Genomic DNA, 18632 nt, shown 5'->3' on the forward strand with positions numbered 1-18632 from the left:
CAAGCAACCCTCAGTTTGTTTCCTGAGATTAAGAATTCCTCATATCAATGAGGTCATATGATACATGTCTTTCTCTGTTTGACTTATTTCGCTCAGCATAATACCCTCCAGTTCCATCCACGTTGTTGCAAATGGCAAGATCTCATTCCTTTTGATGGCTGCATAATATTCCATTGTATATATATACCACATCTTCTTTATCCATTCATCTGTTGATGGACATCTTGGCTCTTTCCACAGTTTGGCCACTGTGGGCATTAGGAGGAGCCTCTGTTGAAGTTAAATTCCACATGGTCAGTTTAAGTTCCTATTATAGGGACCATACCTGGGGGTACTTAAATTTTTTTCTTTCTTATTGCAGATCATCAACGCTGTGGTGCTGCTGATTCTGTTGAGCGCCCTGGCCGACCCAGACCAGTACCACTTTTCAAGTTCTGAGCTGGGAGGCGACTTCGAGTTCATGGATGATGCCAGTAAGTACATCAGATAGCAGCTGTAGATCTTTGGGTATTTTTCAAGGGCAAGGAATCCTGCTACCAGGTCTTCCTGTTAAATTACAAATATTGATTCATGGGCCCATTTCAACTGATACTTCCCTTCGTTTCCATCGTTACAAATCAGATCAACAAATATTTATGTGTTGCTCGTGCTCTGCCTCTGTTCTAAATGCAGGAGTCTAAATGAGATCTCTTTTCTTTTTCTTTTTTTCTTTTTTTCCCACCTTACATTAACTTTCCCATTTTTTATATTATTGCTTTGTCATAGTCTTTTTACCCTGGGCCTTTTGGCCTTTTTGAGAGGATGAGGAGTAAATGGCAGGAAGCAAGGTCAAAAGGATCACGCATATCTATCTCATTGTGTCTTCTTCTTCTTCTTTTTTTTTTTTTTTAAAGATTTTATTTATTTAAGAGAGAGAGAATGAAGGAGAGAGCACGAGGGTCAGAGGGAGAAGCAGACTCCCTACTGAGCCAGGAGCCCAATGTGGGACTCAATCCTGGGACTCCAGGATCATGACCTGAGCTGAAGGCAGTCGCTTAACCAACTGAGCCACCCAGGCGCCCCTCATTGTGTCTTCTATTATGTTTCTGTATTTACCTTTCTTGTAGGAGATGATCATTCTCTGTTCCAGAAACTGTTGCTCATTATTTGGTAGACTTGGGCCTTTTTCCAATAAGTAGAAACATACACAGGAATGTGGATGTGGGATACGCCAGAAGGAGGCAAGGCACCCAGCTCTAAGATCATAGACACCTGAACATTTCATAATTAGAGTTGTGCGGTGTCCACACTGACTGAAAGGGTCAGTGTTGTGCATAATCCCAAACAAAAGATCATGCAAATTTAATTGTCATTGGCTTTGGAGAACTGTAAATGCATTTTAAAAAAATGTTGGGGCAAAATGAGTAAGGTGAGGAGACAGTGACTCAAGATGCAGTTTTAGGGATAGACCGGGACCATTCGGAAGACCGTGAGGCTTGTGGGTTCTATTCTCAGGGTGAGAAAATCGCTGCTCAGTGATTTTTAGTAATTCAGCGGTTATGCACTGATGTGTGTTTTATGGAGATCCCTTTCGTTGCTAAGTGGAGGATGCATTTAGGAGACTGGTGTGTGAGCATAGAAGTCTGGAGACTAGTTTGGGGGTACTTCCCTGAGATCCAGGCTGCACTGAGGATGGGGAAGAGGGTGGGTTTCGGAGGTAGGATTGATAGACCTCGTTAGTGTGGGTGAGGAAGGAAAGGGAGGAATCAAAGATGATCCCTGCTTTCCAGCTTGAACAAAAGACCGATCTTCAATGGGGGGAGAGAGTCTGGGGTCAGGAGATGAACACATGCCTGGGTGAGGGAGTTCGACTTCGCTTTAAGTGACTCAGCATGGTTGTTAGGAGTCTAGGCTCTGAAGCAGAAGACCTTAGCTTGAATCCTGACCATGCCATGTATTAAATGTGTTAACATGGGGCTAGTTAGTTACCTTTGTGTGCCTTCCGTTCCCCCACTGAGAGGCAGGGCTGATCATAGGATCTGCCTTGTGGGATTATCATGGTGATTAAAACAGTTAGTACATGAAAAACGCTTAGAAGGGGTCTGGCCCATAGTAAGTGCTTGGTACATTTTGCTGTTTTACTAACCATTCTTATTTAGGTATGTTCCAGCTAAAACACGAACTATCTTAAAGTGGAGAGATTAAAAAGTGGTTGAGTATGTGACTCTGTAACCCAGAACCCAGATGTCTGGGCTGATGTAAATTTGAGGACATCAGCCTAGAAATGGTATTTATGTTAAAGACATAGTGAAGGGAAAAGGAAAGGGCTCCCAGATTGAGCCCTATAGGTACCCCAACAGTAGAGGTCAGAACAGGAGCCTGAGAGCAACTGGTAGTGAAGTAAACAGAAAATCAGGAGATGCTTTCTTTTCTTTTCTTTTCTTTTTTATTAAAGATTTATTTATCAATTTTAGAGAGAGAAAGAGAGAGCACGGGTGGGGGGAGGGGCAGAGGGAGAGGAACAAGCAGACTCCATGCTGAGCGTGGAGCCCGACGCAGGGCTCAATCTCATGGCCCTGAGATCATGACCTGAGCCAAAACCAAGAGTTGGATGCCCAACCTACTGACCACCCAGGCGCCCCCAGGAGATGCTTTCTATCTGTCGCCTTCCACCACCATAGCTTTGTAATATGTACTAAGCAGTCAGGACAGTATATTCTCCTGGGGTGTGGGACCTTGTCAGACTGAGACGGGACTTCTGCTATAACATCGCTCCTTCTCTCGATTTTGAATAACCCTGTTACTCTTATGGATTCTTCCAGAAAGGATAATGAGTTCCATTAATATTAAATTAATATCTCTGCCTTCCTTCCCCTGAGCTAAAAGATTATGTAAGCTATAGATATGATGTTTGATTGACATTTAAAAACAAATTATCTTTCACTGTTTCCAGTAGCGGGATTCCATTTCTAAGGTAACTGAGGTTAGAAAAAGAAGTTTTAAATAATACAGCTATAGTTCTCTCAGAATCAAATAGTAACACTATATGCCTTGATCTAATTCCAGAGATTAAGCTGGGTAATGAGTCTCTGACAGTATAGGCTTAATTTAGCTAACTTCAAAGTCTTGCTGGTACTTAAGAGTTTAAAATAGTAATTGTTCTCTAATGTCCTGGATATTAATTCCAGTGCATTTGAGGTTTCTCTCATATCTCATATATTTGAAAGAAATGAATGAAGAGTTTGTAATTATGGTTAGGACTGTCTATCAGTCATTTAAATCACATGTTATAAAAAGGTACAGAGGAGTGGATAGTCGCTTGAGTGAGTCTTTTTTTAACTTCTTTTTGCTTACATTTCCTTTTCATATGCTTTGATCTCCTTTTTTAAAAAAGGTTTTATTTATTTATTTGAGAGAGAGAGAGAGCATGAGCAGGGGGAGAGAGGCAGAGGGAGAGAGAGAAGCAGACTCCCAGCTGAGACTCCCTGGGATCATGACCTGAGCCGAAGGCAGATGCTTAACTGACTGAGCCACCCAGGTGCCCCCCCCCCTTTTTGTGGGGCTTGAACTCACGACCCTGAAATCAAGACCTGAGTTGAGATCAAGAGTCAGATGCTTAACCCACTAAGCCACCCAGGTGCCCCTGATCTCCTTTTTTTTTTTTTTTAACTGAGCCAGTGAGCGTGTCCTTTTTTAAAACAAATTTGTAGGTCAAAGTTCATTGCGTTTGACAAGCCTTTCTGTATTTAACTCACATATGGATAGAATTAAATAATCTTTGAAATGGGTACAATCAATTGCTTTAAATAGCAATTTTAAGTTGATATCTTTTTGGAATGGTGGTGGCCATCTGCAGATTTTATCCAGAAGGACAGAGCAGGAATGCGTTTCACTTTTCCATATGGTATTTTCCTAAAATGATCTGGTAGAAGAAGATGTATTATTTACATCAAAATGAGGCATATGGGAAAGAAGAAGATAGCAGGAGGGGAAGAATGAAGGGGGGGGAAATCAGAGGGGTAGACGAAACATGAGACGATGGACTCTGAAAAACAAACTGAGGGTTCTAGAGGGGAAGGGGGTGGGAGGAGGGGTTAGCCTGGTGATGGGTATTAAACAGGGCACGTTCTGCATGGAGCACTGGGTGTTATGCACAAACGATGAATCATGGAACACTACATCTAAAACTAATGATGTAATGTATGGGGATTAACATAACAATAAAAAATTTAAAAAAACATGAGGCACATGGGAGAATCCACTGGGATAAAGAAAGAAAATGAGGATTTCTCTTAAAAAAAATCTAGCCCTTTAACATTTGTATTTTTATTATATTTTATATAATGGAAAAATATTTATAATTTATACAAAAATATATATTTTTATGTTACACTCTCCCCCCCTCCAAATTGACTATGCTAGGAAAGAATGAGGAACTGTCATAGATTGGCGGAAACTAAAGAAACACAACTAAATATAGTATGAGATCCTGGATTGGATTCTGGAACAGAAAAAGGGCAATAAGGGGGAGACAAGTGAGATTCACACAAGTTTTATAGTTTAATTAATAGTATTATGTAAGTGTTAATTTCCTGGTTTTGATGATAAATGGTTACTATTAGGGGAAGCAGGATGAAGGGTATACTTGAACTCTCTACTGTTCTAACTTTCCTATACATCTAAAATTATTTCAGAATAAAAAGTTAATGAAAAAAATAGTTCAGTCTATTGACTGAGAGGACCAAAGGATAATGATTGTGAAGCATGTATGTGTGGCATATTGTATTATACACTTGTAACTTACTTTGAGTAGAAGTAGACTTCGTGGCATTTTATTTGTGAAATTTTAATGGATTGGCAAAGAATTATGACAGGAAGTATCAGTGCTGTGCATGGTGCCAAACAGGTCATTCGAATTAATTTCTTTTTTTTTTTAAAGATTTATTTATTTATTTGAGAGAGCGAGAGAGAGAGAGAGAGTACCTGAGGGGGGGAGGGTCAGAGGGAGAAGCAGGCTCTCCGCTGAGCAGGGAGCCCGATGCGGGACTCGATCCTGGGACTCTAGGATCATGACCTGAGCCGAAGGCAGTCGCTTAACCAACTGAGCCACCCAGGCGCCCCTCGAATTAATTTCTGATTAATTTTGCAGCAGATGTGTCTTTCCAGTCAAACTTAGTTTTATCTACCAAGTAGACACACTTGGCCTAAGGAAGGAAATGTACATAAAAACCATCAAGAATGGATGGTAACCATATATGGCCACCTAATTTAGGATAAAGACACCACTACATTTATGGGAGAAAGGATGATCTTTTCAATAAATGGTTCTGGATGGGCGCCTGGGTGGCTCAGTCGTTAAGCGTCTGCCTTCAGCTCAGGTCATGATCCCAGGGTCCTGGGATCGAGCCCCACATCGGGCTCCCTGCTCCGCGGGAAGCCTGCTTCTCCCTCCCACTCCCCCTGCTTGTGTTCCCTCTCGCGCTGTGTCTCTCTCTGTCAAATAAATAAAATCTTTAAAAAAAAAAAAAAAAAATGGTTCTGGATGAAATCAATGAGAGAAAAACACATGCTTCACAAAAGAAGATATCCATATGACCAATAAGCATATGAAAATATTCTCCACGTTATTAGTTGTAAAGAAAATGCAAATTACAAGCACAGTAGCGAATCACTGCACCGCTCCAAAATGGCCAACCTTAACCGAGCTGATAATACCACCTGCTGATAAGGCTGTGGAATGACTGGAACTCCCAGACTGCGCTGGGAGTGTAAATCCTACAACCACTTTGGGAAAACTAAAGCTAAGTATACATCTGCCCTATGACCCTGCAGTTCCACTCCTAGATATGGACCTTGCAGAAATGAATGCTTGTGTCCGTCATAAGCCAGGTATAAAAATGGTCAAAGGAGCTTTATTCATAATAGCCAAAAATTGGAAACAGTCCAGATTTCCACCAGTGGTAGAATGGACAGAAATGGAGTGATCAGAGATGAAACAGTACAAGCAAAAGGGTGATGGTGATTCACTGTACTTTTTCTGTATGTTTGAAAGTTTTGATAAAAAAAAAAAAAATCTAACAATGGGGAGCCTGGGTGGCTCAGTTGGTTGAGCGTCTGACTCTTGGTTTTGGCTCAGGTCATGATCTCGGGGTCATGAGATTGAGCCTCGAGTTGGCCTCCCCACTGGGCGTGCAGCCTGCTTGGGATTCTCTCTCTCCCTCTGTCCCTACCCCCACCCCCGTGCGCTCTCTCTCTCAATTTTAGTATATGTGCTGCCGAAGCGAGCACTGCTCTCTCTCTCAAATTAATTAACGAATTAATAATTAAAATCTAAGAAATAGAAAAAAAAAAGAATGACTGGCTAGAGCTTTCCATATGGCTCTTGGCAGCACAGAGTAGAGCTCTCCGTGCTCTGTCATTTGGAAAGGGCCCCAGGTTGCCTGCCTGCTGTCTATTCACATGCCCCCATGCAAGCCTGGCAGTCAGTCTGCACAGCTTGTCCACTGTGCGTGAAAATCCCCGCAGTCTTGAGGAAATAGACATACATCTGCAGCAGCAGGGAAGTGGAGCCAAAGGAACCATCCTGGCCCTTTATTTTCATCCATCCACCTTCCCATCCTCCCATCTCTGTATTTATCTTTTAAATCACATGGCTCAAAAGGTTGCATATTCTACACATTAATGACATCTTGCTTATTTTTTTAAAAAAGATAATTTAGTGAACATTGTCAAAGAGATTTTTTTTTTTTTTTACAAAGATGTAGATGTAAGAAGACCACTAAGGATAATGAAGTGACATGACTAATCAAGGCTAGCAATGACTATCCCTAGACCTGAAGGAGGGGTGGGAGGCTGTGGTTACTGGAGCTGGGGATGAGAGACTCATACAGGGTTAACCTCTTCATTAGGACCAGTGACCTCTGGTCTAGGGCCACAGCCAACCCAAGGCAACCTCTCCTTCCCTCTGATCTCATGTCTGGACTCCTCATTGGCTGGACTCCAGAGGGCAAGGGAGGCTGTTGATAGCCCATTCAGGTCTGCCTCCTGGGCCAGAGAACTGGATGGTGAAAGGCAAATGGAAGACATCTCATAAAATCATTCATCTGCTTACCTAGGTGTTCCAGTTAACCAGACTAATTTGCTTGGTGCGCGTTTCCCCACTTTGCCTACAGGAATAAAGAACTTTGCTAAATATGTTTTTAAAAATTAGGTACATTAAGCCAGGGTGCCTGGGTGACTCAGTCAGTTAAGTGTCTCGCTTCTGCTCAGGTCATGATCTTGGGGTCCTGGGATCGAGCCCTGCATTGGGCTCCCTGCTCAGCGGGGAGCCTGCTTCTCTCCCTCTGCCTCTGCTGGCAGCTCCCCCTGCTTGTGCTCTCTCTCTTTCTCTCTGTCAAATAAATAAATAAATAAAATCTTTAAAAAATATAAAATAAAATTAGATTCATTCAACCTGCAGATTCCTTTTTTAAAAAAAGATTTATTTATTTGAGAGAGAGCAGGGGAGGGGCAGAGGGAGAGAAAGAATCCTGAAGCAGACTCCCTGCTGAGCTCGTGGAGCTGGTGCCCTGCTGGTGCTGGGCTTGATCTCACAACCCTGAGATCATGACCTGAGCTGAAACCAAGAGGAGTCGGGCAACCAAGAGGAGTCCGGCGCTTAACCGACTGAGCCACCCCAGGTTCTCCCCCTACAGGTTCCTTTGATTCCTTTGAGGTTCCAAGTTGGTGAGGGAGTGAGCAGGAACAAGTAAAGTAGCTCAAGCATCCAGTGCTCTTCCTTGTGTGTTGTTCTTTTCCCACCTGCAGCTTCTCTGATGATGAAGTTTGTTGTTGTTGCTGTTTGTATTTTAATGTGTTTAAAATCAGGATGTGATCTACCGTTTAGCATGGATTTAGTGTGAGGATCTTGTTTTTTCTCCAAATCTTTATTCTGAAAAAATTCAAACCTTTCAGAAAGGTTTCATGTACAATGAATATCCGCCTTGCTTTTTTCATTAGTAATAATTTGGAGTTTTTCATTTTTTACCAAATTATCTCTATTAATAGTGAATAGGTATAAAACAGTATTTTTTTAACTTATTCATTTGAGAGAGAGAGAGAGCATGAGAAGGGGGGAGGGTCAGAGGGAGAGGGAGAAGCAGGCTCGATCCCAGGGGCTCGATCCCAGGACCCTGGGATCATGACCTGAGCCCAAGGCAGACACTTAACCGACTGAGCCACCTGGTATACTGGTATAAAACAGTATTTACAGAATACCAAATAATGGTATGGTACAAGTACTTGTGTACCCACCACTCATTTTAAGAAGTTGAATTTTACCTTACTTGCGAAAGAGTCCTATATGTCCCTTCCTGATTGCATATTCTTTCCTCTGATCTGAGAGAGAGCCATTTGCTGAACTGTTGACCATCCCTTTGCTGTTCTTTATAGACGTACACATACATTTGTATCACTAATTGATCTGTTTAATTTTCATGCTGAACTTTCTTATAGAGTAGATTCACATAGTATGCCTCCTTTTGAGACTTGCTTTTTCAGTTTTATTGTGTTGATGAGAAAGTTATTCAGACACTTGTTAAAGATGGTAAGGAAAACTTTACTCAAGTGGTGTTTTGCAGTAGGGGAAAGAGGTCAAGCTCAACTCCCTCTTCAACAAGTACTAGTGGAGTGGTGTAGCCACGGAGCAGGTGGGGGTCAGTGGATAGAAAATTAGAGGAAACATCAAGGCTGGAGAGGTTTTTGCTTGACAGCTCAACAGGATTCTTGCAGAAGGCAAACCAGACTGGCAAGTTATAGAGGCTGGGGGATGACGAATTTGATCAGATATCAGGATGATCAGATATCAAGGAGAGGGGTTTTCAGTGAGCTGACTCAGCAGGATTATTGCTGAAACTAGACTAGATGAGCCACGCGCAGAGCCCAAGGTGTTTGGTTGGAGGAGAGAATTGTCGTTGTGTGTCTCCCATCTATCTGGGGAGACCTTTTCTGCTTCCAGCACCCAGCTGCAAGGGAGTCTGGAAAATTCAGATTTTTAGCTTTCTAGCCTCTGCAGAATAGGCAGACACACTAGAAGGGTGGGAATAAATGCTCAGTACCAATTCCCCACTGCAAACATGCTGTAGTGTATGGTGAGCCTGTCCTGGTCCTTCTTTTTCAGAAATCTTCTAACTATTCTTGCTTATTTGTTTTTCTTCTATGCTTTAGCATCAACTTGTCCAGTTCTCAGGCAGTCCTGTTGCATATTTGTTAATTACAAATGTTAAACTTATTGATTAACCTAGGGAGAAGTGATACCTTACATGTGGTATTTTGTCTAGTTCTGTCTAGTTATACCTTTTTTAAAAAATATCATTTTTGAGGTATAATTTATATATCACAAATTTACCCATTTTAAAATGTACAAGTCAGTGAGTTTAGTGAATTTACAGAGATATGTAACATTTTTAAAATATCTGATTACAGGGGCACCTGGGTGGCTCAGTTGGTTAAGCGTCTGACTCTTGATTTTAGCTCAGGTCATGATCTCATGGTCGTGAGATTCAGCCCTGTGTTGGGCTCCACACTGGACGTGGAGCCTGCTTAAGATTTTCTCTCTCCCTCTCCCTTTGCCCCACCCCTTCCCCTGCTTGCATGCCCTCTAAAAACATAAGTAAGTAAATTAAAAAATAAAATAAAATGTCTGATATTGGGGAGGGTATGTGCTATGGTGAGCGCTGTGAATTGTGCAAGACTGTTGAATCACAGGTCTGTACCTCTGAAACAAATAATACATTATATGTTAAAAAAAAAAGAGGAAGAAGAAGAAGATAGCAGGAGGGGAAGAATGAAGGGGGGGAAATCGGAGGGGGAGATTAACCATGAGAGACCATGGACTCTGAAAAACAAACTGAGGGTTCTAGAGGGGAGGGGGGTGGGAGGATGGGTGAGCCTGGTGATGGGTATTAAAGAGGGCACGTTCTGCATGGAGCACTGGGTGTTATACGCAAACAATGAATCATGGAACACTACATCAAAAACTAATGATGTAATGTATGGTGATTAACATAACATAATAATAAAAAAAATAAAATAAAATGTCTGATTACAACTATAACTTTCCAGTTAATACAGCTCTTCTTCAGTGTCCATCAGTAATGTTTCCAAAATTTTTCCTATATATATAGATCATACATGGTTTTTTTATTAGTTTTTTTAAAATTTTAATTCCAATACTTAACATACAGTGTTATATTAGTTTCAGGGGTACAATATAGTGTTTTAACACCTCCATACAACAGCCAGTGCTCATTACAAGTGTCCTCCTTAACCCCCATCACTTATTTAACCCATCCCCTCACCCTCTTCCCCTCTGTGAACCATCAGTTTGTTCTCTATAGTTAAGAGTCTGTTTCTTGGTTTGTCTCTCTCTCTCTGTTTTCCTTTGCTCATTTGTTTTGTTTCTTAACTTCCACATATGAGTGAAATCATATGGTATTTGTCTTTCTGTAACTGACTTATTTCGTTTAGCATTATACTTTCTGCCTCCATCCATGTTATTGCAAACGGCAAGATAGTATTCTTTTTCATTCAGTAATATTCCATTGTATATATATACCACATCTTTTTTAGCCATTCATCAGTTGATGGACACTTGGGCTGCTTCTATAATTTGGATATTGTAGGTAATGCTGCAGTAAACGTAGGGGTGTGTATATCCCTTTGAATTCATTTTTGTACTTTTGGGGTAAATACCCAGTAGTGCCATTACCAGACCAGGGTAGCTCTGTTTTTAACTTTTTGAAGAACCTTCATACTGTCTTCCACAGTGGCTGCACCAGTTTGCATTCCCACCAACAGTGCACGAGGGTTCCTTTTTCACCACATCCTCACCAACACTTGTTGGTCCTTATGTTGTTGATTTTAGCTATTCTGACAGGTGTGAGGTGATATCTCATTGTGGTTTTGATTTACCTTTCCCTGATGGTGAGTGATGTTGAGCATCTTTTTATGTGTCTGTTGGCCATCTGGATGTCTTCTTTGGAGAAGTGTCTGTTTATGCCTGCTGCCCATTTTTTAATTGGATTATTTGTTTTTTGGATGTTTAGTTTGATAAGTTCCTTATATAATTTAGATACTAATTCTTTATCAGATACGTGATTTACAAATATCTTCTCCCATTCCATACGTTGCCTTTTAGTTTTGTTGTTGTTTCCTTCCCCGTTCAGAAGCTTTTTTATTTTGATGTAGTCCCAGTAGTTTATTTTTCCTTTTGTTTCCCTTGCCTCAGGAGATGCATCTAGAAAAATGTTGCTATAGCCGATGACAGAGAAGTTACTGTCTGTGCTCTCTTCAAGGATTTTTATGGTTTTAGGTCTCACATTTAGCTCCTGATCCGTTTTGAGTTTATTTTTGTGTATGATGTGAGAAAGTGGTCCAGTGTCATTCTTTTGCATGTAGCTGTCCAGTTTTCCCAATACCATTTGTTGAAGAGACTGTCTTCTTCCCATTGGATATTCTTTTCTGCTTTGTTGAAGATTAATTGACCATATAATTGTGGGTTTATTTCTAGGTTTTCTATTCTGTTCTGTTGATCTATGTGTCTATGGTTGTCTATGTGTCTATGGTTGTCTTTTGATTACTGCAGCTATGTAGTATAATTTGAAGTCTGGAATTGTGATGCCTCCAGCTTTGTTTTTCTTTTTCAAGATTGCTTTGGCCATTTGGGGCCTTTTATGGTTCCATACAAATTTTAAGATTGGTTTTTCTAGGTCTGTGAAAAATTTTGTAGTTTAATAGGGATTGCATTAAATCTATAGATCATTCATGTTTTTCATTAAATTTCTTAAAAAAATAAAAAAATAAAGTTATTTTTATTTTTATTTTTTTAGGATTTTATTTATTTGACAGAGAGAAGAACAAGCAAGAGAGGGAACACAAGCAGGGGGAGAGGGAGAAGCAGGCTTCCCGCCAAGCAGGGAGCCTGATGTGGGGCTCGGTCCCAGGATCATGGGATCAATACCTGAGCCGAAGGCAGACGCTTAATGACTGAGCCACTCAGGCACCCCCAAAATAAATTTCTTTTATTTCCTGCTCCTGTGGTCTAGACACATACATATCTTGGTTCTCTAGTGAACATAATCGCACCAAAAAAAAATGTAAATGCTGTTTGTTGGTTTTTCTTTTTCTTTTTCTTTTTTAAGATTTTATTTTTAAGTAAACTCTACACCCAATGTGGGGCTCTATCTCACAATCCCGAGATCAAGAGTCACATGCTCCACTGACTGAGCCAGCCAGGCTCCCCAGTTGTTCTATTTTTATAGAAAGACTTAATTATGTCAGTATACTTCTCAGTGTAAGCATATAGCTAGCAAGAGCTAATTTCCTTATCTTAGAGAATAGAGGGTTAAGAGAGATTCTCTGAACTTGACAGTTTAAGTAAATTATTGAATTAACTAATCCTTCCTAAACTTTTATAGCTTATTTTAAATCTTAGGGCCTGACAACATGGGTAACCCTTGCAAACATTATGCCCAGTAAGAGAAACCAGACACAAAGGCCACATATTATGATTCCATTTATATGAAATGTACGGAATGGGCAGATCTACAGAGGTAGAAGCTAGATGAGTAGCTGCCAGGGGCTGGAGGAAGGGGGGATGGGGAGTGACTGCTAAGGGTATGGGGGATCTTTTTGGGAGAGTGAAAATATTCTGGAATTAGTGGTGATGGGCTATGCAACTTCGTGATTATACCCAAAACTCAGTGACTTGTACACGGTTTTAAAGAGTAAATTTTATGGTATGTGAATTATATCTCAATAAAAAAAAAACAAGAAAACAACCCAGCCCGAATAACCACGTCCTCCAGTATATTCTATATTCCCCTTTTCTGAAAATAATACTGCCCCCTCTGACCTCCCTTAGCTCTTCATCAGTTGTCTCATCTTGAAGTCTCCCTCTCTTCCCCGTAGACACTCAGCATCAGAACAGAGGTTATGTCCTGATTATGTCCTCATGGTGTTTATTCCGTATTACATACCTATTTAGTATTCAGGAAATAAATTTTGAGTTTAAGAATAAAGTTGTAAATTAGCCAGGTTATCAAAAAACTCTTCTATCTGAATCTACTTCAATAAACAATTGCCACACACATACAAAAAGTATATTAGAACCTTCCTTCTGTTTTAATGGAATAAAACTAGTGCCTTATTGCTTATTCCTCCCCAAGCTTTCAACCTCAGATGGGACTCCATAGGAGGGACTGGAACCTGTGTTTTCTGTTTGCCCCTGTGGGCATTTAGAGCTTTGTATTTTGCTTTCAGTAGCTCATAGTGTTGCTGCAAATCCATCCGAAAATGGTTCTCCTCTAGACTTAATGGTGAGAATATACCCCAAATAGTATTTGTTTTCATAAACTGCAGTGCCAGGAATGTGACCAAAAATGAGAGAAACTTGAGACATAACATGACTTCTGACTAAGGAAGTGAGATGGGAACATGAATCAAGTAGTTATCTAGCTAGCTCCAAGTTTTATGGAAAGGAACCAAATCCAAGAACTATAAGTAAAAGTGGAATTAGAAATAAGGGTATTTAAACAAAGGCGTTTCGTGACATCAAGGCCAAGAGACAACAATGCAAGAAATGATTTGAATCATTATAAGGGAAAACACACATATACACACACGCCAACATACACCTTTTTGTATCAAAGATCAGCATGATAATCTTGAAAGAGAAATAAATTGGGAAAACGATTTGCAGCACTTATGATAGACAAAAAGGTAATATTCTTAATATATTCAGGAACTACTGCAAATTGTGTTAGGCAGAACACTTTCAGTTACAAGAGATAGAAACCAACTCAAATAGGAAAAAGGGGAGGGGGAAATGAGCAGGAGAAAGAAATGAGGGATTTGGGTGATTAATCAAGAAGAAATACTCAGTCTCACTAATAATTGACAATTAGAAGAAGAAGAAAGAGGCATTTCAGAGAACTCCTTTATATGCCTATTCTGTTTCACTGATTAATTGACTAAGTATCAGAAAACATTGTCTAATTAGCCTTTTGTGGCCTGTGGTATAGCTTTTCTTAGGATCCTTTTCAAATTAGAACTGCATTATTAAAGCAGGAATTTAATTTAGGGAACAGTGTGAGGACGGTGAGCTCGGACTAGATTGCTATGGGGAGCTACTGTACCAAGAATAAGTAAAGGATGTGATGTCCCTGTCACTGAACGGTACTATTACTGATTGTAGAAATCCGTACATTGTCGTTAGAATCATTTCCTCATTTACCCATGACAAATTGAAAGGAATGAATTTTAGGGGCTCCTGGGTGGCTCAGTCAGTTAAACGTCCAGCTCTTGATCTCAGCTCAGGTCTTGATTTCAGGGTCGTGAGTTCAAGCCCCGTGTTGGGCTCCATGCTGGTGTGGAACCTACCTAAAAAATAAATAAAATAAAAATAAGTAACAGGAATAAATTTTAATCCCTCAGAGTAACTCATGCTCACCGTGGTGTACTACACATTATTTCAGAAGAATCAACACGTGCTCTTGTTTGCTAGGAGAGAAGGCTTATGAAGCCTGCTTTTATCTTATCTGCTCTGTGTTTTTATTCAGTTTACACTTTGATTCTACCTCAGCTATTTCACATGCTTGTCATATATTCAGTCTGGTCAGTGTGGTTGGTATAATCATTTGTATGAACAGAATTTTGAAAATTTCCTCATCTCAAAGTAACATTTTTTTAATGGTAAGTAGTATGTCATTATGAATGGTAATAGGATATTTTATGACTTTTATTTGTGCCTTTTAAATTTCTCTTCTTTGATGGGGCACCTGGGTGGCTCAGTCGGCTAAGCATCTGACTTCGGCTCAGGTCATGATCTCAGGGTCCTGGGATCAAGTCCCGCCTCAGGTTCCCTGCTGAGAAGTCCCGCTTCTCCCTCTCCTTCTGCAGCTCCCCTTGCTTGTGCTCTCTCTGTCAAATAAATAAATAAATAAAAATCTTTTTAAAAATAAATAAATTTCTCTTCTTTGAGAAAGATGTACATTTAAACATTGTTTATGATTATGTGAGATTTGGTTCTGGAGTTTCTTTTTACTTCAGAATAGGATATATAGGTTATACTAATTTTCATAGGTTATGTTAAAATTTTTGAATACAGCTTTGAGTTTGTCTGTCTACCTGTCTGTCTCTTTTAAGATCTGTGAAGTAAAAGATACCCTATAAATGGGCTGGCTTCCATTAAATTAATTTTTTTCTCATTATAAAATATGCTTGTACAGAATTTGGAAACCATCTCAGTAGACAAGAAAATAATAAACTTTTGCCTGAGTGCAGGTTTCAGAGATTACTGTAAGTTTGAATAGGTTTTGCTCATAGCAAGTACATACTGATGTCCAGCTCCTTTTAGGGTGGCTGTGTGGTTTTCCCCGCACTTTGACCTGCATCACTGCCTGTGATCTACCTCCTTCCCAGCTGGGTAGCATACTGGCTGAGAGTATTGACTCGGGGGTTAGACTGCTTGGGAAGAATATCCCATCCACCACTTACTAGCTGGGCAGCCTTGGGCAAGTTACTTGCCTTCTCTGAATCATCTTTTTCGTATCTAAAATGGGGGTGATAATAGTACTTATCTCTTAGGGTTGTTATAAGGATTAAATGAAATAACACAGTGCCCAGTTCACTGAGGAAAGAAAGCACATGTATAAATGGGGAAAATAAAAGCAGACGATGGACATCCCACTGTGGTTATAGCTTTCTGTAGGAACGAAGAATCTGATAACCCTCATTGCTTCATATGCAAATGAAGGCACTAGAATGCATCCATGTGTATTTACATATGTGCCTCCCTACAGAGAGGCTTTAGGTCAGTCTCTTGGCCTTTGTTTTGCATGGAAAATGCATTCAAGTTTATCCCCCCCACACTGATCCTGCAAGAATGCTATAAGGCATACATGAACTTTCCTTGTAGGTATCTTTTCCCTCACAAGGAGTAAAAGGTAAGTTAATGTAGCATTAAAATTATCCCTCTGAAAGGGATTAAAACAACAAAATATGCATATATCCTGAAAGAAATCATGATCTTTTTTTTAAAAGATTTTATTTACTTGAGAGAGAGAGAGCAAGCCAGAGAGAGAACATGAGAGAGGGAAAGGGGCAGAGGGAGAGGGAGAAGCAGACTCCTCGATCCCAGGACCCTGAGATCATGACCTGAGCCAAAGGCAGATGCTTCTGAGCCACCCAGATGCCCCAGAAATCATGATCTTTTAAGTATTGACTAGTACTAATCACCCTCCAAGTGATCTTTTTTTCTTTTTTGAGAATCAAATTTTCACTCCTTTAATAATAGTCACCAGCATCATTATGAATTCATTGCACTAAATCTGTAGATTAATCTCAGGAACCTTTGTGTTGTTTTTTTCTTTAGATGGCAAATGGTCTTTGTTGATATATCTGCGTTTTATGTAGCCTTCCTGCTTAAAATGTCCTCTCATCTCTAAAGCTGAGGATACAGAGAGGATGGTTCTAGAAGTGGAATGTTTTCCTTTGGAGAAATACCTGTAGGAAGTGACAGGCCAGGCTGGGTCATGGGTCAGTAGTCAAAGCTGAAGCAGAAGCTGCGGAGTCTTAGCAGGAAGAGCCTGAGATCTGAAATCCCCAGAGCGAGGATTAGTCACACTTCAGCCTTTTGATGCAAGTACTGTCTCAGCAAGTCACATAACCTCCGAGCTGAGTTTTGCAGTCTGCTCAGTGGGAACACGGTCTGTCTCAGAGTTAGGAGTGCTAAATGAGGTGTGTGTGAAGTGCCTCGGATGCTGTCAGCATCGTACAGATCCTTTACTGTGTGGGTTTTTGTGCTCTCTTAGCTATGAGCACCCCACACTGGAACCCCAGGCATATGCACTAATCTGAATCTCTAAAGATAGAGTAACATGACTTCTTGAATAAATGTTCATTTCGTCCCTACTGTGATATAGGCATTGTTCTAGACCAGAACTCTTCAATAGAAATAGAGTGCAAGCACATGTGTAATTTAAAATTTCCTAGGGGTGCCTGGGTGGCTCAGATGGTTAAGTGTCTGCCTTCGGCTCAGGTCATGATCCCAGGGTCCTGGGATCAAGTCCTGCATCGGGCTCCCTGCTCATTGGGGAGGCTGCTTCTCCCTCTCCTTCTCCTGATCCCCCTGCTTGTGCTCTCTCGCTCTCTCTGTCAAATAAATAAATAAAATCTTTAAAAAAAAATAAAAATAAAAATAAAATTTCCTAGAAGCCACATTTAAAAAAGGTAGACACAAGAGTTACCTTAGTTAGCTCAGTATATCCAAAATATTTTAGCATGTAATCAGCATAAAAATTATTAATGAGATATTTTACATTTTTGTGTGTGTGTACCGGGTCCTTGAATCTGGAGTATGTTTTAATCTTACAGCACATCTCAATTCAGATTGAGCCCACTGCAAGTGCTCAGTGCCTCCCTGTTGTTAGTGGCTACAGTGGGGGCATCTGTCCCCTTCTATACGTTGGGTTGTAGGAGTAAACAAGATATAGAGAGTTCTTTCCCTCAGAAAGCTTCCTCTAGCACAGGGAGACAGACGATACGCAACAGATGTAAGTAAGATAGTAGTGATATGTGCTGTAAAGAAAATAGGACGCTGACGTGGGAGGAACTGGAAGTCCTGCCTTACCTAGAATACTCAGGGAAGAGCGGTTGGAGCTGCTGATGTCTGAGCTGAGGCCTGAATGATTAAAAAGGCAGAGCTAGGGGTGCCTGGGTGGCTCAGTCGGTTGAGCTTGAGCGTTTGCCTTGGCTCCAGTCATGATCTCAGGGTCCTGGGATCGAGCCCCGGGTCAGGCTCCCTCTCTGCCCCCTCCCCCCCAACCCACTTGTGTGTGTACTCTCTTTCCCCCTCAAATAAATAGAATCTTTAAAAAAATTAAAAAGGCAGAGCTACTCATGTGAAAAGGTGAGTGATGTTGCCTCTAGTCAGTGGGAACTGCAAATGCAAGGCCCCATGATGGGATGTTCTCGTTGTACTTAGGGAACCGAGTGGTGTGGCTGGGTTGTAGGAAGTGAGAGAGTTGTGAGATGAGATTGGAGAGGTAGACATGCTCTAGAAGAAACACAGACGTAAAGGCTATGATAAGAAATTGATATTTTATTTTAAATGAGATGGGAACCAGTGGAGAGTTTTATTTTTACTTTTTTTTAAGATTTTATTTATTTACTTGACAGAAAGACTCAGAGAATGAGTGGGAGGAGGGGAGAGGGAGAAGCAGACTACCTGCAGAGCTGGGAGCCAGACACGGGACTTGATCCCAGGACCCTGGGATCATGACCTGAGCCGAAGGCAGACACTTAACTGACTGAGCTACCCTGGTACCCCAGTGGAGGGTTTTAATAGGGGCACAAGACACACATGAGTTTATAAAATACAAGTGAGACACTCATATTTCGAAACTACCTAATTTATTATATATCTAATTCAGTGGACCAGAAGACCAAACTTTTTTTTAATATCTGTAGCCAATATCTCTTTCCCATTTTCAAAATAAACTTATGTGCAAGTCAGTGTGTTATCTATAGACACTTCTATGATTTAGGGAGAACTTCTTTTGGACATTTTATATCCATTAGCTGTTATTTTCTCAAATTCCAGAAGAGCTCTGGGT

At 40.6% G+C, this 18632-nt stretch overlaps 1 protein-coding gene across 1 annotated transcript in view; it reads left to right on the top strand.

The window, feature by feature from the left end:
• LAPTM4B (lysosomal protein transmembrane 4 beta) overlaps nt 1–18632 on the top strand; it is a 75448-nt gene that overhangs the window by 27317 nt on the left and 29499 nt on the right. Inside the window, exon 2 of the mRNA XM_032421609.1 lies at nt 362–473. Coding sequence (XP_032277500.1) covers nt 362–473 — 112 coding nt within the window. The remainder of the gene's footprint in view (nt 1–361; nt 474–18632) is intronic.

Source organism: Phoca vitulina, unplaced genomic scaffold (genome assembly GCF_004348235.1).
Source record: "Phoca vitulina isolate PV1807 unplaced genomic scaffold, GSC_HSeal_1.0 scaffold25, whole genome shotgun sequence".
Taxonomy (NCBI): Eukaryota; Metazoa; Chordata; class Mammalia; order Carnivora; family Phocidae; genus Phoca; species Phoca vitulina.